Consider the following 22102-nt stretch of genomic DNA (forward strand, 5'->3'; position numbering starts at 1 on the left):
AAAAAATATTCAGGAACAAGAGAAATAATGACCATTATTACTGTTTCTTTGAAGTTCAATGATGAAAGCCAAAGAAAGAACATATCAAGATCACAGCTGAAATGGTTCAGGAATTATAGTCATAATTTCCGTGTCATATTGGCATGTTTGGACTTTTTTTAAACTGCAGCAAGTTTGTATTGCAGTTGTAAAGTACAATTCCCCAGAATCACCCCACAAATAACTTAAATCTGAGCAGCACTGCATAGCCATTACAGGTTGGCTACATAAATAAATTTATTAGGTAATTATTTTCAACAGATTTTTTCCACCTTTTCTGAATTAATCTTTGTTTATATCACACGTTCTCAAAGAACGCCATAAAATAGTAAAATGTGGAGGTTGTGCAAGCTTATTATCCATAATTTACTGAATATTTTGAACGGCACACCTTATTAAGACAGCTCCATTTTCATATGTTTAGCCTTACTTTCCTAAATGAAATTTGCATATTTGGGAAGGAAATGAAACTTTCAATTAAAAAATAATAATCAGAGCATAGAAAAGGTAAACATATATAGTCTAATTCATGGCATTACAAACCATGTTTACACTCAGTAAATTAAACTGTAGAGTTTTTTGTGATGTCAGTAAGTAGGGATAAGATAATATAGAGGAAAACTCAGCATGAGTGTGGTTTGTGAACCCTGTAGAGGAAGTCCCACAAATAAAGGAATAAGATGTTAAGTAATAGAGACTATGACATACTGTAGACTGAATGCAGAGGTGGATCATGACAGAAAAAACAAAGGTCTATTATTAATCCAGATTAAATAGCCTGATATAACTGCTTCAGCAGTAATTTCTAATTTAAAATTCCTAAAAAACAACAAAAAGCCGTTAAGAACACATACGCAGCATCCTGCTTCCTGAAAGCTGAACACAATACATCGCACAAATCTAATTTCATGCCTATTTTATCAACTACAACACGAGCAAAAGCTGAATAAGCAAGCTGGTCTTGCAGGTAAAGCATCAGTCTTGAGTTTAATCCCTGGGCAATCACAGCAGGTTTACACTAATCACCAACCTCTACCCCTATTTGCTTTGCAACATTTTGTCAGTGAAGTCTCTCTAGTTCGTACAAGATGTGAGGAGAGTGATCACCTTGTTCTAACAACTTGCAGAGCACTTCTTTAACGAAGCACTAACCCTGAGATAGCACTGGATACAAATAATAAAACATAATGATCAAAGTATCTATTTGTGGAATTCTGTAATTAAAAGCAGAGGAGGAGAAGTATGCTGTAATGATAACAAATTAACAAGTTCGCAAAAATGAATAAAAAAATATGCTCTTAATGTACAGAAGAAGCAGAAATAATTTCGTCATGACTGTTGAAATAGTTCAAAACTAAGGAAGTGATTATTTTTCAAAGACAGAACATGAAAATAAAAGTTCAACAGTCCACAGTGTTTGGATGAATTTCAGCTAAAAAACCCCACCAAAAACCTAAACAAAATTAAAAAACCCCAAATCCCCATGATGTTTGATCAGAATTCAGGGGCGACAATGATTTATATAAATTATTGTCCTCTTCCTTAACTGCGTATGTGTTTGTGAATCAAGCATCTCCCAGTTCTCTTGCTGGAGCTACTAATCTGCCCAGTAAATTCCTGGAATCATCTTAAAATCTTTATGATTTGTCACTTCATGACCCCAAAAGTACTTGCAATAGATAATCTGAGGATCAGGAGTGGCTTCTCTGCTGAGATCCTCGATCTGGAAGATGCAAGTGCTACTGCCACCCTAGGTACGAAATGCTAAAGCAGAACAAAGCCATTGCTTTTCTTCTGGAGATTACAGTATGACAGATCATGAAACACTGCATTCTGTTTAATTAATTTAACAATTCCTTGCAATATAGCACTAAGCTGTCACATAAAATGTGAATATGACACATTAGAGAAAGAATTAAAAAATTGTGCTAGAAATGTGAGAATAATTGTTTTCATTGTGCTCATTCTGCTGCAAATTGGAAAAAAACCCAAACCAACAAACCCACAGAATATATAGATTGTTTGGAAAGAACATACCTATTAACTCCTTATTTCTGACATCTAAGGCCATGTTTCGTAAAGCTGTAGCAACTGCACATACCACCCGATCATTGTCTATTCGAAGCAGTTCCACCAGGATTGGCAATCCTTTTTCTTTGCGGACAGCAGCGCGGATATACACTGACCACTGTAAAGACACATGGGAGACCGTGAAGAAGAAAGTGAGAAATCCACTACAGAAAGTAAAGCATGTCAGGTTATAACAGATACAGGGTAAGGGATTACAGAAGCATGTGGATGAAAGCTCAAAAGAGAGGAAATAATTGCATTTATGATGCTAGGCAACCGCTTGATTTGGAAATCTGCACTAATTTTTTATGGTGGCAGAGAAATGAAATGATAAATTGACTTTGCCCTTAGTACACCTGGTTACATTTGCACAGCCCAAGTCTACAGACTACTTGCTTTGCATCAGCATTTTCTACGCAACATCTAATGATGCTTGTTCACTGCTGAAACAACAAAGTTCGTATTACAATATATGTACTACAAAACATGTTCACGAGGTCTGAGTATTTCTTTGTTATTACCATAAGAACAATTCAGTCTAAAACCATTCAAGTGCTGTTATAATTTCTCTTGTGATTGTCCACTTGTTCAGAAGGAAAAATGAGGAAAACTGTATGTCTGGTTTTGGCACCCATAGTGGTCCTAACCAGAAGACTACTGTACATCAAGGAGTTAGAGATTCACGTAAAGAGTCAACCTGAGGCAGGTGCAGGCCTGTGCTGTGCCATGCTGCTTGTACCACTTGGCTGCAGGATGAACCAAGCGGTTGATCGTATAGGAGAAGCCTGTAGGCATCTCCCACTTGGCAGCTAGTCATGACACCACTGGCATGCCCTTGTCTTTATCTCAAAGTGAAGCAGCATGTTCTCATGTGAATATCCTTTTTGTTTGACATTAGACATGATGAATAGAGTTGTTTACTTCTCAGAAAATCCTCTAAGAGCTGGAAAGACTACCATGCCAGTGAACTTCTCCATGGATGGGATCTGTGCAGTGTACCGTGACTAGGCGGTCCACCCAATGACGCACAACTTGGGGTTCCCAGCATCTGAAGGGATGAAAGGTTAACTATACTATCCTCTTTTTCATTCCACTGTTAGCTCCAGAAGTTGGGAAAAAAGTAAACAAGACCAAAACTGTGACCTTGTGGTTTTAAAATCTATGGGTATTGCCAAATTTGAGATGTTTGGACACCTGCAGGATGTGCAGGTCTTCTCAGCCCAGTGTGCTTCGAAACAAGCCACCTACTAGGCGTATATTCCTTCCCACATTCTTAACTGTTGTCTGGAATTTTCACAAAGTTCACATTCACGCTCCTCATACTGACAGTTGAAAGGAATTTATTGAAGCAGAGCTTGTCCCTCCTTTCAGTGCTATGGCATGGATGCTTATCCTGCCATCATACCTGGAAGGTGAAGACAAAGTTCTGGAAGCCCTTAGCCTTTGAAATATTTCAAATATTTCAGAAACTAGGATGATGAGCCTTAGGATTTTCAGATCACCATGACCCTTCTCTTTTGACAAACCTTCCTTAAAGAACAGTTAGATCACACCTTAAAGAAGTTACATCGCAAGAGCATTCCTCCACGAACAGGAAAAGTAAAAACAAATTCCATGAAATAAAGCATTAGAAAATGGTAAGCATGCTCACTGTCAGCAGACCATGCTTAATCTCTGCATATGACCTCTACTTACCACAGCTGAAGTCCTCACTTCAAAATCTAGCATCTGTTTATGATATGGACAGGTGCCTTGAACAGCAAAAGCCAGAATGTATTTTGTGATAACAACCATAGATACAGAGACTGACAAGGGCTGCAATGTTGCAATATCTGGAGTGCAAAATCATTCCAAGTGAAGTCATTCAGGGGAAATTGGGAAAAAGGAAAAGAAACCAGCATTTAAAGAATATTATTTTACTGTTTCTCCTCTATAGTAATCATGCATAACAAAAGTTATCTGGCTGGACTTTGCTGTAGACGAAAGTGATAATGGTTACAATAAGCTTTCAAGTCAGATAAATGGGACATGGGGTTCTCAGCATCGCTAAGCACAGTAATGCAGTATGTGTAAAATGTAAACGTGCCATCATTTTCTGCAGCAAAGCAAAGAGCTCTTAGGTGAGAGAGGAAGTGGTAGGTGGTTGGATTCTTGACTGATCTTATTCTATGCTCTCTCCTCCAGTCTCTTGTCTAGAACCACCGTATAGGATGATCATCGGATAAAAGAATAAAACACATCTTAAGGATCAGTGAGTTTAACTGAAAGTATCTGCTGAAAAATAATTTCTTCCCTATATCTTGATGTTAATGGGATACAAAATATAAAGGATGCTATGAAAACACGAATTTAACCTTTCTAAGCTTCCTGTTTTAATAAACATGCATTTACCTGCCAGTTAAACACAGTCTCACCTGCAGCTGGGAGTACCCAAAGCAATAGCTCTTTGCACTTGGAAATTCCCATTGCTGGATTTTCTACACCTCCTCCAGGGGAGGCCACCACTGTGTCTGCTGTGATTACAAGGTGACTGCCAGAGTGAGAGTTTGTGGTAGCAGCGAGAGTATTTTGAGAAAGTAGTGAGCCTGCCTGGTTGAGGTGAGAGTTCAAGCTAGCAGACAGTATATTGACAGATGCTGTCATTCATCACAAAAGTGCATCACAGATGTTGTGCCTCCAATACGGATTACATGGGGAATCACTAGGGGTGTTTGTTTTTTTAAAAAAGGGCATTTGTGTCTATTCAATACCAGAGAGAATCTGAAATGATCTTATAGATTATTCAGAATACTATAAAAACCTCCATATTAAAACCTCAGTAAACAGTTTTCCTTTGAATTTTTTTAGTCAGCTACCATGGGAAAACACAAGCACTTGTTTTATGAAACCCAGGTTTAGAACAGACTTCTTGGATTGTAGTGTTCTCATCATCCATTCCAAAACAAAAGTCTACAAGAAACAAATTAAGAAATGGATTTTTTTAACCCTAGGGAGAGCAGAAGACATTGTAGGCGAAACACTGAAATAACTCAGTGCGAAAAAAAGAGAAAATATAAACCTCCTTACTGATTAAATGACATGCAAGCCTTCAGCATCTGTAATGATGTATTGATCACAATAGCAAAAAATACCACTCCAAAGTTTTCATAGGGGACAAATCCAGATATAATGTTTTACAGACACACATATGCACACGCATACATAAAACAATGGGAGAAAGAGAAAAGTATGTACAAAACCTCTCCTCTCCCCTGCGCATTCCTCCCCCCACCAGCTCTCTCTTTCCAGAGAACGCCATCCACTTTGGCAAAAGTTCACAGACTCCTCAATGTGTGATTTGCTATCATTTCATCTGCGTTTTCAAGTCATGCACCTTAGGCAGAAAGACAGAAATGTCTATTAATTGTTTCAACAGTCTCCAGAGAACTTTCCATGTGGAAAATGGTAAGAACTGTCTGTGTCTCTTTCCTTAAGCTGCCAATTAGGATGAGTCTCCGCAAGCAATTACGCTGTGTTGTGCGGATTTCAGGAATGCCTAAATTGAGATGCCTCAAACCAGCTATTTTATTCTCACAGAGAATGGAAAAACTGATTTGCTCTTGCGTATACTGATGATCCTTTTGTTTGCCTAAAGCCATCGTGATAAGCGCCTGCATTTCCACATTGCAGGTCAATTCCTAATATGAGCTCAGTGAATTATAAAAGAGAAGAGATGAAAAATCATAAAAAACAAGAGACAACTGCTTTGTTGCCTATCAGTAGGTAAATGAGGCACTCTGCCAATATACTTAATCATCCTGTTACTCCGCAAATCAGTGACAGTGTCAATAATCAAATAACTGTTCAGTTCGTAAAGAGAAAGGGCTCCTATGGGAACAGTAAACACTTTAGAGGGAACAAGGAGCAAAAACATAAAATAAAATCATTATTGTTGCATCAGGTTGCGGCTAAATTATCAGAGACAAGCAGAGAAGCCACAATCTGTGCATGAATACTCTTTACAGTAATTGAATTCGGAGGGCATAACTACTATACATCACTTCGAAGGTACCTAGTGCATCTCTATGTCCAGTTTCATTACTAGTTCCCTTTTTATTTTTGTCATAGTAATTAAGTAGAAAAATATAGTAAACCAGAAATTTTTTTTTAGTTTGTCACAGTTATTATTATTCCAGAGCTGAATGCCTCTAGGGATTAAGACTGCATTAGGTTGAAACGAAACGAAAGAGTAATTAATCTAGATAAAACTTTTTTTTTTTTTTCCAGAAAAATTGGAAAGTATTTAGGCAGTTAACTCCTTTTAGTGTTTCATAAGGTTTTCTTTATTCTCCTATGAAGCACCACCACAGGAGACCAAACTTAAAAATTAAGACATTTCCAGCACAAAATGAACAAAAAAACCCCACCAAAATAATCTCACAAAAACCCCCAAGGCATACCTACAATTGTATACACTTGATACTTTGAATGGATTCACTTTCCTGCCATTGACATCAGTGTTACCGAAGTACCTCCAGAATATTTCACCATTACATACTTCAGTTTTGACTAGAACTTGCATTGTACTGGTACAGTTTGACACTGTGACTCAAAGACTATTGAGTACTAAAGGGAATTGCCGAGACATAAACTACAAAATGAAAACCAAATCAGGACAGCAAGCATGACAAAGCAAACTAAATTACCAACAGAACCACGAAGATTAGAGAGACTCAGAATTTGCTAGGGGAGGCTTAGAAAGGGGCTGTCTGCTAACAGTAGTGGAACAATAGACCATGGAAGAGAACTGCATGATGAATAATCAAAGATCAATATTCCTCTTCATCTGATCATACTCAATGTAATACATGCATCAGGAAAAAAAAGAGAATATTTTTACATTTTTGCATTCCACTTAGAAAATCACAGATCTACTTTACTCAAATAACTCTACTGGGATCCCTGAGAGGTCACACCACCTGACAGAAGGCAAGGCTCTGAAATGTTGGTTATCTTTTTGCAATTTCTGAAGAGAGCAAGCACTTCCCAGGGACTTTCTGCTCCCTGACTGCAGTGTTTCGTTCTCAGAAATGATCCCCTCCGGTAGCCTACCATTACATTCTCTATATCTTTGTGCTGGGACAAGAGAAAAGTATTAACTAGTTACTGTCCTCTTGCTCCATGACCTTAGTCAAGCTTAAAGAGAAAGGAAAAAATCTGGTGGGCAAAGAAATATAGTTAAATAAATAAATTAGAGAAAACTAAAATGGTATCTTGAATGTTTGAGGAAGGTAAAGTTCAGAAGGAACTGCCCTTGCACCTCATCATTCTTGGTTCTGCAGTACAAGTATGTAATGTGTATTCAAAATGATCTGAGAGCCATTACAAGGAGTTTTCCAAACGTTGTACCTAATATCATTAAAAAAGAAAGGCTTTGAGACAAAAGTGACATCTCATGAGAAGAAAACTGACTGAGTATATAAGGGATTACTTTGAGCATGAATTCACCATGAGCTACTGTGCTCCCATTCCACAAACTGGTGTCCACACTGATCTCCTCATGATGACTGTGATACGGGTGTTTGCAGCAGCAGCCCTTGCTTCTTGAATATTGTCCTGTCCCTTGAATCTTGTCTTCCTTCCTACAGAGCCAACACATTTCCCCTACGTTTAACTGATGCTGCCTCATCTACAGGGGGGAATACACCCAGGTAAGAATTCCTGACAGAATAAAGCATTGGTTATTTAAAAAGTTTGCCTTTGTTTATTACATGATGTGTTATAAGCAGTCTTCTCCATCCTATCACATAAGGATTAATAATATTTTGGAGAAAATGAATGTAAGCCTTTTCACTGTAATCCAAAAAACTTTCTCCTGGAACAGCACAATGAAACTCCAAAGGGTTAATATGTAAATAACTGGAGTAATCAAAAAAGTCTGGCAAGGAACCCACAATATGTCCTTGCCTGGTAAGAGAAAGATTGATAACCTAGATGTCTGCTGCTTTAGACAATAATTACTCATTACATGCAAGTGTCTGGATAGTAAGGAGCTTGAAACTCTTTTCATACTAGTCTTTGAAGTAGCTGCACTGACCTTGTGACTGAATCAGTGCCTTTTATGTTTGCAGTTCCCTTATCTAATAATTTACTTAATGGAGCTCTTGCTCCCATGAGAGTCAGATTTCTCTAGGACGGAATTAAGAAAATAAATGTAGTTGCTTGCCTAAGGAACAAAGACTGAGATTGCATCTAGCTATCTCAAGAGATCAGGTCAATGACCCATAAACCCCATTCACATGGGTTTTGTACCTGTGGGGATCAAAGGCAGGGACATTCAGCTGTCTAACGAAAGAGCCTTATCATTCCCTGCTGAGTATGATCAAACATGGAAGTGAAAGGAAAGGAGGTAGAAAGAACCAGCCAAGGAATGCTATGGCCTCATGCGATTGCAAGACTTAAACAGAGCAGCACTTGTTCCTGATGTTAAGGAGCCCAAGGAACTAACAGATACTCAGGAGAATGAAGGTGGCCATCCCGTCATTAAAGCAGATGAAGGAAGTTTGTAAAGCCTGAAAAGTTTCTGGGACAGAAGTCTGGGCACACGGAAGGGACTAAACAAGGCCCAGAGCAGGTGTGCTACCTGTTCTAATGTAAGCCATTATGTTGCCAACAGAAACATAGTAGATCTTGTTTCCTGGTTTTAAAAGATATGTATGACCTATATAAGTTATGATAGCATTTTAAAACAAAACAGGATCATATGAATGAAGAAATTATTTTTAAGGGTTTGACAAAACTAAGGAAATCCTACTTGGGGTGACAACACTGTTTTCAACTGTGTGTCATAGAAAAGATAATATTGTAGGACCAGACAGCAATGGGAACAAACTGAAACACAGGAGGTTTGCAGACATCAGGAAATGCTTTTTCACTGTGAGGGTGACTGAGCACTGGCACAGCTTGCCCAGAGAGGCTGTGGAGCCTCCATCCTTGGAAACATCCAAAACCCATGTAGACATGGTCCTGGGCAACCGGCTCCAGGTGACCCTGCTTGAGCAGGGGTTTGGACCAGATGACCTCCAGAGGTCCCTTCTGACCTCAGCCCTTCTGTAATTCTATGAGTTCACAGCAACAGGTATTGCAGAAATGTCTCTGGCAGATAAACTGACATCAGCCTAAATTTAGCTGTCAGGTACATATAGACAGACATAGTAACATACAGATATCCCAGTATCTCCTTTCTTCCTGAGAGGGAGATTTTGTTCAGAAGGGACATAACCTTGGATTCTTGACATCGTTAACTCTAGGACATTTTGCATATAACTTTTTACATGATCAGTAGATTTAATGTATTAATAGCCTATTGACCAAGGTGAAAACTAAAAATAACTTGCCACTTTTATTCCCTCTGTCTAAGGAAAAATACTGATGCCAGACTACATATAAAAAGATCTATGGAGATTTCCTTTTACAGGATGAGTCTTGCAATTTTATACCTCATAATTTTTTTAATCCAAGGTATTAAAATAAATAATGATATGAGGTTGCAGAAAGGACTTCAGGTTTGAAGTGTTACAGTTAGAGAAGTTTCTTAACAAGCAGGCCAGTTTCTTCAGAATACAGCCGAGCGAGTCAGCAAATGTCCTATTTTTATTTGTGTGGTTTTGCACAAACTTGGCAAAACCCAAAGTAAGTGACAAACTAAAAGAGCTCCCAATGAAAGTAAATACTTAACGGGAAGTAAAGAGTCTCCACTGCTTCCAAAGGCATGTCTCAAGCCTTATTCGCTCAGTGAAAACTCCAGCTAAGCTTGATAAGAAATGTATTTGCCTAGATTTTTATTTCATATTACAAAGCAGTTTTAAAATACAATTTCACATTAAGTATAATTAGAAAAAGTCTACTTTTAGAAAAAATATATATCTTGGAGTGGCAATGAAAGAAAGCAAAACCAAAACTAATGGTCATCCTTTTTATGCATTGCTCCTTCTGCCTGTAGGAAGTTTAGGATACAGTGAAATTACCCTAGTTATGATCTGATGGGAGAAAATATTTTGGGAAGCTATGAGTGTCCTCAGACAGATACCCACCCAGCCCCAGGTAGCAGCTGAGTTCTGCAGAAGGGCGTAGGCGTGTGCACGTACAGCGCTGACAACCTGACCCATAGGTTATCAGGTTGTCAGGTGTACTTAGAGTATGCACTGCTAGTGGCCATCAACCCCATCAGGAGGGGGACATGCAGTGACCAACCGCTAGTATCACAGGCCACTGTGCAAAGCAGTGGTCACCCCTTAAACATATACTGGCAGCAACGTGGAAAACTTTAATTTGTCAAATCTCCCCCAAAAGCATATATATTTGGGCATCTACATATATATTATCCCAGAGGGCCATTCATATTATGCATAGGTGCATCAAATAAGTATCTGAGCAAAAAAGAGAGATCTGTGAGGATACGCATGTATTTTTCCATGAAAGGAGTGGGTTTGCTTCCTTCAGATTCTAATACCAGTGTCCTCCCTATGTAATGACATCTTGATGCAGAAGAGCGAGATGAATGAACTACCATATTCACCTGAAACAGCCTCTTCCAAAATGAGTTCTGCTTTGCAGATAAGCTGTCAATCTCTTCTTCAGAACCAGAATATACACCAAAGTCAAGATACACAGACATGATCTATGCCAGGTTAGATTTTCACATTGAAAATATCCTTCCTCGTACCTCAGTTCAGTATCCTGCTTTATTAGTAAACTTTCATTTGTCACCAATATGTTCCTTTTTTGATTAGTTACAGATTGTCTTGGTTCTAATAATAATTGCACAGACCAAATATGGTACTAGTCACTCTAAAAAAAACCAAGTTTACTTTGCAGATGGATAATATATGGCAAGGTTTTGGTCCTAAGTGTTTTATCTTGACATAGAAAATTTATATGCAAATATATGTATGTCACACTTTCTTCTTTTTTGTTAGTATTTGGCTCTTGAAGGAATTCCTGCAACTGAAACAGTGCTAAAAATGTCTTACAGATTAAGATTTATTATGTGCATGTGTTGATTTTATGTGTATGTATCAATGAGAAACTATATTCCCTGAAATAATGAAAACTTTCAGCCTCTCTCAGCTATTAATCCTTAAAGCTACATACTGCTGCTTTCTTTTTGTGTTTGAAATCTTTGAAAGCAGTCTAGGGGATTTAGACATATATCATCTGTTAATTCTAGTGGCAGACATTTATCCAAATCCCCTACACAAATTTTTATTTTTTAAAAATTATTCAAGCTTCCTTTTATCTGCTCACTTTCCCTCCATAATGGCACTGGTTAAGCACTGCCTGTGTTAAAAGTGTTACCTCTCGGTCACTGAAGAGGATTAGACTGCTTTATACCAGAGGAACCAAAAAGGTTAAACAGCTAAGAAAGAATTATGCAAGTGTATCAACTGCACTGTTTTTTTCCCAGAAGAGACCGTATCTTCGGAATTGTGTGTGAACTTCCCTGGTGCACTGTCTGCCTCATATATTCTAGGATTCTTCTGGCATTAAAATAATGCTAATTGGAAAAAAACCCACAATTGCTGTTGCTATTAATATTAATAGCAACATTATTTATTTTATTGCAGTTTGCTCTTTTTCCTCTCTTTCAGTCCATCATAAAGTTCTTCTTGAAAGATTCAGAGTAAAAAAATAAAATCTTTTCCCATTCTTTATACAATTACAAGTTCTTGGAGGAAGTAAAAAAATGAAAATCTCCCTTAGGAATAACCTCTTCTTTTCAGAGTTTTCTATCTTTTATTTCAGTGATTTTATATCCAGAAGACTGCAGCAGTGGAAAAGAGAGGTCAAAAGGTGGAAACATCAATGCTTATGTAATCCCCAAAGGGGATTATTCCACTCACAGAAATGGCTAGTATGACATGTGAAATTAAGGATATTCATTCTGTGTCTGCACATCATTTGTAACGGAATTGGTGAATCTTTAGAAAAACAGAGCAACACGAGAACAACTCAGCTTTTCCCTTGGTATCAGCGCAGACAGTATTAAAGTTCAAATCAGTTTTTCTAACCTGGCACTTGCCAAAGAGCTCTGCGGAGCCTTCCTTCCTCTCGCCACCACACACTTCTGCCAACTAAAGGATGACAGGTACAGATTTATTAGAAATAGGAGAAGGTGCACCATTTGGATTTTAGCATTCCTATTAGTCCTGGCAAACGTGCATGCATTGTTTTCTCATTTGGACCAGGGCTACACCCATTCCCAGATGAATAAAACACATTTATCGTATTTCTTTGCCAGGATTACACAGTCTGACGTGGTCTATAATATGAGAATAATAAAAGTATAATGATTTTCAAGCACAGTGTATACATAGCACTTTGTAGGACAGAAATCATTGGCCAGATACTTTTGTTACTGATTTCATATGTCAATGAATGCAATAGTCAAAGGCATTTTATAAGTTTGGTGGGCTCAAAAAAAAAATCATATGCCTATGAAGATCTACTGGATGTGCCAACTCAACTTCCACTAAAACTTTAGGGGAAAAAAAGTAACTTACTAGCCTAAGGGCTAACATTTCAAAATGAATACCTCATTAAATTGGTATTTACATATCACATACAAATGCTCAAATGCTTAAAAACCAAACAGGTTACCTTCTGAGACCTAACTTAGATAACTGCATTTCCCATACATGCATATTTTCATAGTAAATGTGAAAAATTCCCACTGAGAGTTAACTTAAAATCAAGGCATTATCTTTATACAATAGGACTAGATAGTACTTTCACCCAAGCAAACCAGTTTACCATCAGGAAAGCAATGAAGGAATTGCCCTAAAATGTAAACCAGGCTCAACTGTTACCTTGAATTTTACTGATTTGTTCTACGTTTAGCAATATTTTCAAAACCTAATAAATGAGTTCTTAAATTTTTTCTCAATTCACTGCAAATACTACGAGAGAGAAAATTGCATCTTTTGATTATAATTGAAAAGTAGGATGAGCTGGAATAGAGTGCCTTGATTGAGCACTTCCTTGCTCATTGTATATATTTAATCATATTGTCGAGGCATTTTAATAATGCCTTATTTTTTAAAAAGTAGATGGTAAGATTACTTGTGTTGGTGTCACATCATTTATATCTTGCTCTGCTCTTGCCTTGTTTCTCTTAAGAGACAGAATGTCAACCAGTGTCTGCAGTGACAAGACAATATGGTTTCATTTGATTGTCACTAGTGGTATTTTTGGCTTATTTTTCATGGCTCCGTCACCCCAGATTCATAAAGATGCTGCTTCTCCTCATTTGGATATTGGTTTTCAGCAGTGATTTTTCATACCTGACTTGACCAATGTGATTTTCACTGCTGTATACTGACTCGTCCTATGATATGACTACCTGTATCAATTCAGAGGACTTAAAAATACTGTCTCAAATTTGACTGCAGATAGTTCTGTGAAAACAGAGGGTTACTCCACTAACAGGAGCATTCAGATACATTTATATCACCACTTTGCTGTCATCTGTAGGGGTTTTTCAAAACTGAGAAAGCAATACGTATCAGGTTAACATTCCTACCTTCCAGCTCCCAGCAGCCAAGTTCTGCAGTGCCCCTGCTGCCCCCTCCAGCGTGTCTGGATTTGAGCACTCAGAAAGAAGTGTGAGGTAGGGTTTGACTATTGAAGGGTGCCACAGCATCTGGATTCCTTTGGGTGGTTCTGCACAGTCTGGGAGAGGTCCTACGCCATCCCACTGTTGGAAAGCACAAATCAGATTGTCAGCAAGGAACAGCGAAACACTTGACAATTGCCTCAGTTGAAGCTATAACATCCATGTTTGCGTGTGTGAAGGCATCTGTCCACAAGCAGCTGTTCTCAATTTTAGCATATCATGTGATTCTTCACAGAGAACCCAAATTTCCTACTCAACACTCCTTACAGAGGAGCTATAGCATTGGCAGAAATCAGTGTTTTAGCTAGCTGACATAAACACATTTTTCGCTGCATTTATTCTTTTGGGTGGGAACAGAAGCCCAGTGAATGTGAACGTATCTTAAGAGGCAAATCTAGAACTTGCATATGAAGAGAATTTCCTTTTTCACATTCTGCTCGGTTCTCCGCATTCTCTCTCTTCTCATGAGAGGGAAAAAACAACAACACAAAACACTGAAGTGGAAAACTAAATCATGCAAGCCCGTGAGCCCTCCGTCCCATGAAAGGTCCAAGTGTGACAATTCTTCTCCAACTGCTCAACTTCTGGCTTCTCACCGTGCAAGTTCTGGAGGTGTTCAGCCATACAGCCAGCCAGCCGTACAGTCTGAGACTCCGACGTAGCAGGTAGAACCACCTCATACAAATCAGACTCTTCCTCTCATCACATACAGAGTTTTGCCATGAAAATAACCCTAGTCTGACATCCAAAATGGGCAGTACTAACACCTGGACAACAAGCATGTTATTGCACACAACCCACTCCTAGCAGAAGGAGAAACTTTATTCCAGGAGAAGAGTGATTCACCTCTCCAGTGGAATGCACAATACTTGCACCTAAGCATGAAGCATCTTAAAAAGAAGGTAATTCAAGGACTTTTTTTGCTTTTTTTAAACAAAAGTAAGATGTGAAATGCACTTTTAATGATATTTCAAGTGTGATTATTTATCTAGATATGTAACATATATTTTTCTTTGCTTTGAACAGATAAAGGGATTTAGAAAATTCATAGCCTTAATACCAGAGTTAAAAACAAGCCCTGACTTTTTAATACCATCTCTTTTCTGACACCTCTGACATGTACAGATTGCATGATACGATACAAAGTAAACCTTTTAACACCATGGGTTAGAGCTTACTGTGATTATGTAGATTAAAAATGTGTATCAGAACATTAAACATCTACTAGACATACAAAGACAGCACAGGCCAAATTAACTCCTTGTTTAGATCTGCAACAGTTAATTTTCCTAGCTGCTTTAATTAGTTATGAGTCAAACAACACAACTATACTTGCACTGGGAGAAGACCTAGATTCTCTCATTTTCAGGAAGTATCAATCACCGTTTTATTTAAGCTAACTTCAAAAATCTATATATAATTTAAGGGACAATCAATCAAGTCTTATCTAAAAACAACTAACACAGCTTAATTTTAACGAGGTTTTGCTAGATTACTACCACTGAGACTCCAGAACACTATTTTTTCTAAATTAAAGCAGAAAAAACACCAAAGTGGAAAACTAGTGGGACCATTTAATACACATGAGCAGTTACTCAAAACCAGAAAGCTGCTCAGATATGAAACTCACTGCACTGGACAAAAGTTATCATAGTTTAAAAGAACTGGCACAGCAATACCCAGTGGTGGTTGAGAAACTACAGGAAAATTGCCTTCTGGAGAAACAATCACTTCCAATGACACTATTACAGGGCTGTGCCTTTGAATTTTTTAAATACATTTCTGCCTTTAAACCAATAGGTTGATTTCACTTTATGTGACTCAGTTCTCCTTTTTTCTCCATATAAATCACGATCCTTGCCAGAAATGACTTCTCATCAGCTCATAAAAAATACATAAGAACCTGCTTCTTATTTTAACTCTCGGAATTCAATCATTTGCGCTGTCAGAATTTTTTGGAAAACAAATGAGAAACATGCCTGACAGGTCAAATCTGACCTCACACCAGATTTGGGCTTTGTACCTTAGTAAGTCCACTAATGAATGACTTGTGATGTCCAAGGGCATAAATTCAGGTCTTCACCCATCTCATTCCAATTTGCACAAATTATGGCCACATTATGCAACTGAACAGTGTTTGCACAGGGTATTTATTGTATTATTTCAGGGACAAAGTACATATAACACATCAAATGTATCAGATCGACCCAATACATTTTTTGTGCACATGTGGGGATACAAGTTTTTTTTTTAAGCTCAGGTATTTACAACCCCAAAGACTGCTGAAAATCAGCTGATATAAATAGAGCTGTATATATGTTCATGCTGTGCTAGTACTTATAAAGCACTAAAAATGTGCTTTTGGTACTTGCAGATAAATTAATATTTAATGTGGTTTTGCCATTCTGCCCAGTAATGAGAAAATATTTTTTAAAAATAGTGAGACAAATTACTGCATTTCCCTGCCCTTCTTCCTACTCACTTTTAGCACATGACTGTATTAATTTATCACCAATTGTGGGGGAAGACGTTTTTCTCAAGACACTGTGATGCCTCAGGGCCCTTGTAAGGGTGATGGAAGTCTTTGGTACTGCACCTGCAGGTGCAGTGAAGGTGCAGAAAATCCAGTGACATTGGATATTGTTCTGCACTGTTCTTCAGATGTGGTGTGTGTGCCCAGAGCGGCTGAGCGGCACACACAGGGAGGGCGTCATTGCCAACCACGCCTAACATACATGCTGTGCCTACAGTAGCACAACGTCGTGCGATAAAGGGTGACAGAAAAGATGCTCCTGTAGCTGCTTTCTGGGCACAAGCAACCATGACCTGCCACGCACTCTCTGTCTCCATGTTTCAGCTCCTCTCTGCTCCTGCATGTGTGATCTCAGCTAACCCTTCACCGAAGGGTTAACGGCTTCTAGCATCTTTCCTGTAGCTGAGACCAGTGCCTGCAGCTGTACAGCCCAACTGTTGCAGGGCATGCAGGACTGATACAGGTCAGAAAAGAAGCTATTGCAAAGGAGATTTTCCTGATCTTCACCCATTTATTTTGTATTTTATAAATATAAACATCAATTGCCTGAGCAAAAATAATATTTTCCCCAAAACGATATTACGGTCCATTTTCTCAAACAGCGGCTAAGGCATGGCAGAAGTTGCTTTGTAGTTCACCTTGCTCAGTATTAATGAATCGAGGCAGCATGCTAAGCAACTCAACCCAGTGAATTACTGGAACAGTTACTGTATTGTTGCAGACCATCAGGAAAGATCAGTAAGGTCTATTTGAGATAGGCTGTGGATGTATTGGGAGCCTCTGAAAAAGAGAACAACTGCATGCAATTACTCTTCCTAGCTTATGCTAAGGAGGAAAAAAGAGTCATAAACAAATATTCCTTCCAGGCTTCCCTCCTTCAGCTGAAATTACCCACATATATTGTGGTTGAAGCTGACAAACTGTTACGTAGGTGAGATACAAATCTCTCATTTCCTGAAACTGGTGCAAAGAAAGGAGGAAAGTCAAGAAGAATAAAAAGCCGAATATAAAGATCTTCAAGAACAACAGACTTTTGAGAATGAGAGTACTCTAATAAAGTTTCTGAAGTTTTCACATTACTAAGGAACTTTAAGAGGCGAAAAAGATCACTCACTGAGATGCTCCCTTGTGCCACACAACAGATTATCTACCACCTTTTTTCTCATTTTAATGAAAGCAAATCCATGTTTATAGTGTAATTATACTGAATACCAGAGAGGCTTCAACTTAGGAAGAGATGTGTGCTCTCCATATTTTGGTTTTTGTATGAACCACCTCAAGTTGGTGGGGCTTGTTATTAAGGAGTATCACATGACAGTAGGTTTTCCTACGATAACAAACCAACAGTGTTTTATTTTCATTTATTAAATATGAGTATTTTCCTTTCCCCCAGTCTGTGCAAAATACCAGTACTAAAAAAAAGAAAATCTAGGAAAAAACTGAAACAAAACCCAGCAATGACTAAAACCATCTTGCTCTCTCTCCAATGATCCTAGACATTTGAGATAGTCTGATAATGCTGTAGCTATGCTCTTTGTAACAGCAGTGACAAAATTTACATCAGCAGTTAAACAGGGCGCACCAAAAGCATTTTTGAAATGCCAAAGACTTTTAAACTAACAGGCCCCCGAAGAGGACAATGGTTTCTCACCCTCCGTATCTTAGTGGCTGCGGCAGTCTATGCCAGCTGTCCCTAGGCATGTCAGTCCAACAACCTGTTTTGGAAACCTTTATCCAAGAGGTGCATTGGTCAATACTGTCACAAGCAGAAATCTAAAGTCATGTGACAAAAATTCATCAAAATCACAGAGCTTGCTTTCGGGGTGATGGGAATCCATGCAGCTAATACAAAGGAGGCAGGGATGCCACTATTTAAAGCAAGACAAACCTCAGTTTAGACATCCAGCCTAAAGAAAGGTGGTGAATATAAATGAAGGTGTCTACTAGCACAGAGCCTACAGGAGTAGGCTGGGAGAGGGCAGAGCTGCTCCGGTCCAGCAACATGCAGTTCCAACAAAACTGGGTAACTTTTGGATACAGCTTATTGCATAAATAATGGTTAACGTCCCCAATTTGACGCAACAATGTTTACAATTTTGGGAAAGGTGTTTGGAATGCTTTCAAAACATGCCAATGTTTTGAATCTTTATTATTAGTCTGAGATATAAATAAATCTAGATTATACTTCAGATTATATATTACATTCTTAAAATAATTGTCAATGCCTTTATTCAACTTTTTTGTATTATTACACTTAGCTAAGAAAACCAATTTCATTCGGTTTGTGCATCTTGTCTTTGCACAAACCAGACCCCTCCCAAATAAAACAGGATGGAGTTCAATCCAGGGACAACAATCTTCAGCATCTCACTTACATCTCCTTCTCCTCACCCCTCTCCTCTCCACAGGAAGCTGAAGTCAATGGGCTTTGCACTATATTCCACAAATTGATAAATACAAACTATATTTAATAACCCTGTAGTTTTGACTTTGAAAACAACTGGGTCATACATGATACTGAGAGATTGCCAGGGTATGATATGTTTCTGTGCAGGCAAGCAAGAATTTAGAAACGGTTGCTAAGAAGCTCTGTAAGAAGCTGCTGAAGATAGTTTATTTCTTGCTAATCAACACTTGGCATAACCACCTTGTGCAAGACAAGGAAGCAACAAGTGGAAATAATATCCTTCCTGAGCAGAACATACTGGCAACACAGCCTTTCATCTCAGTTTAGATTATTAGCTAAACCCAGGAGCTGCTGCCATTTCTCCATTTCTGTGCCTATTAATTTGGTATGGCTTGGTAGAGTATTGAAATATACTTGGTAAAATAGTAGTCTCACCACATGAAAAGGCATATCTGACAGCTTTATTTTTTATTCTTTTTGAAATATTATTGTCTTAAACGTGCTATTTCGCCTGGATAGAAGAATTTACAGCCCATTTAGCAAGCATGCTAAAGAGGTGTGCCATTCAATTCATAATGATGTATAACTTGAAATGTTGCTGGTATACCTTAAGGCTCCTGATAGAAGGTGAAAGAAAAGGTCAGGCTCATTTCAAAAGTGTCACTTCCAATCAAAAATCAGATCTTGGGCTAGATTCTGGGTTGACAAGAATGATCACAGATGGGGAACTCGAGAGGAGCATGAAGCCAAGAAGTCAGCCTGTTTCTTCTCAGTGAAGAAAGGAAAAGAAATTAAATAGTGCCACATGTGTATATAATAGGCTGCACAACAAGAAATAAAATGATTAATGACAACTCCCTGGCTCTTTTACTGAAATTGGACCATACATCTTATCTTCCCTAACTGCTTTTTGTCATAATCCTTGTTTCTCATACAGCTCAAAGAATAAACTAGTTGGCAGCAGTGAGCATACCAACAGCAGCGACAAAATTTTCAGCGGTGGAAAAATTAGTTTCCACCTGAAGAGTGACATGATACAAGGCAGAGAGGTCGATGTCTGCGATGTCCTAGTCAGAGACGAAGGCCTCTACAGCTGGAGAGCCTTGTGGGGTGAGGGTTCAGTAACAGCTGATTGCAGGTAAGCAGCAGAGAGAATATAATGAACAACAGCAACAGCAGGGAATTACAGGCCTTGGGGTCTGAGTCAGAAATAGAGTCAGGTGAATCTCACTTATTTTTCCTGAAGCCTTTATAGAAGTTTTGCTTTCTGTTTTTCCATAGATAATACCAATGCTATACCTGGCTTTTATCGCAACTCTTCAGAAGGTTTCTGTCTTTTCTGGCATTAAACTTGCGTGACAAAGCATACACCTCAGGAACTTGTCTGAGCTCTGGTAAACTACTGAAGAGAGGAAGGATTGTCAGCTCTTTTAACACCACCCACCTTTATTCTGAAAAGAGAAGAACACTTGTTTCCTGTGATCCTAAGGGAACTCCTTAAGTAAAGTAATTTGAAAGGTGACATTAGACTTAACTATGAACTGAACAAAGAAGCATCTCTTATTTGAGTTCAAGATGTAGAGAAGTTGCCATTGGTATAGACAACTGATGTCATTAATGAAAAATATATTCCAACTTGTTCTTGAAAGTCCTTCTAAAGAAAAACCACATTTTATATTACCACTCAGTTCTGTTCTTCTGTTCAAGTAACTTCTGTGTGACTACAGCTGCAATATAACATAGAGAAATCATAAACCAAAGAAACTAACTTCTACTTTCTTTACAGAAAAAAATTATGGGAAAGTGACTTTAATGTTACAGAAGGTTTCTCCTGTTTTATGGTTTAAGAAACAAACTCCCTAGCTGTGTACGCGATTTATTTTTTTTTAAGTATAGAAAACTGCAACTTCATCCACATCCACTGTCTAAAATTATACATCTGGTATTATTGCCCAATTACAGTAGTTTTGCTACTAGTAGCTTTTAGATAAGTTGAATAATTTTATTCAAAAATTAAAGACAGATAAGTTGAATATTTTTATTCAAAAATTAAAGACCACCCCATGAATGCCCCTATCAGTCACTCCAGAAGGAGTTCAAGAAAATACACACTTGAGAAACGAAGTGAAGGACTGAAGAAGTATACTGTGAAACAAAAATTTCACAACTGTATTCACTAAAACCTGAACATTTTTTCCCCACACTGTTTTGTAAACCTTATCTTCTGAGGAAGACTGAGACAGTCAATTTTATTATATGAGAACTCCATGCACTGCCGAAAAAAAGAACGATACCTATACCCTCAACATATATTTTCTGGGGACATAAAATGTAGCAGGCTGCAGAAATGGAAACTACTCCCCTGTTCTGAGGTGTCACAACTCTTAGTGATGTGTCTGTGCCCTGTGCTTCACCTGACAGGAAAGGCAAAACTCTAGCATATTAAAGGAATCACACAGCTAAATGACTGGAGTTTCAATACTGGGCTGAACTCCACTTTGTATATGTGTAAGTGACAATAATAAGGAGCCCAAAGACAGATTTGTGTTTACATGTGTGAAGAACTTTTCTGAGAGGTAACTAGGTTTGTATTATCTAGAGTGAACTATCTATTAAAAGTAGCCTAAAGCTCAATGCCATCTCTTCACAGGCCAACTGGGTAACTGACTACTTTTCTATTTTTCTCGTCTTCCACTTCTTTAAGGTTTCCTTCCACAGGTTCCAAATCTGTGGTGGTGTGCAGTGCTTTCAGTGTTTCAAATGTTGTAAATCATTGCATCCTATGAAGATTCTACAGGTATGCCTTGGTTATTTACATGTAAAACACTGTCCGCCAAGAGCGTGACCTTCAGAACTATATTATAAGATATTTCAGAGCATAAAAGCTTCCCTGCTGAGGCACTTAAAGGAATGAGCACTCTAAAAATAGCATCCCGAGGACAGCGTGAGATCTGTTCTGAGGGACAGAACAAGCAGCAGGTAACAGCTTAAGCACTGCAATCGAAAAGAGATTATGAAAGTCATTACCTGGAAAAATTTAAGTCTTGCAGAAAAACGATGAGATTACTGTAAAAGAATATGTACATGTGCAATACACAGGGCAGCAGTCAGCACGCAGAGAGACAATGTATGGTGAAAAGACATGTGAAAACTTTCTCCTGTAAGCTGCAGAAAGCTTTGATGAGCTTAGTTTAGTTGGGGTGAATTCTGACTAACCTGAGGAACACAAGATGATCCTGTTGTCAGAGTCTCTTGCTTGGAAAAAACCAACCCCAACAAAACACCCAAGAATACTGATTTTTCTTGACATACACAGAAACAGTAAAGAGAGTATTCCTGACTGTGACACAGTTCAGAAAAATATGATCTGGGTTTCCAATTAGTCCTACTTTTCAGTAGT

General features: G+C 38.3%; 1 protein-coding gene across 1 annotated transcript in view; it reads right to left on the reverse strand.

Annotated features, from left to right (window-relative positions):
• The window catches only part of CTNND2 (catenin delta 2), a 556320-nt gene that overhangs the window by 71720 nt on the left and 462498 nt on the right, over positions 1 to 22102 (reverse strand). The window contains exons 14-15 of the mRNA XM_059836017.1: positions 13670 to 13843; positions 2077 to 2227 (exon numbers count right to left, since the gene is read on the reverse strand). Of these exons, the coding sequence (XP_059692000.1) occupies positions 2077 to 2227; positions 13670 to 13843 (325 nt within the window). The remainder of the gene's footprint in view (positions 1 to 2076; positions 2228 to 13669; positions 13844 to 22102) is intronic.

Source organism: Gavia stellata, chromosome 3, assembly GCF_030936135.1.
Source record: "Gavia stellata isolate bGavSte3 chromosome 3, bGavSte3.hap2, whole genome shotgun sequence".
Classification (NCBI taxonomy): Eukaryota; Metazoa; Chordata; class Aves; order Gaviiformes; family Gaviidae; genus Gavia; species Gavia stellata.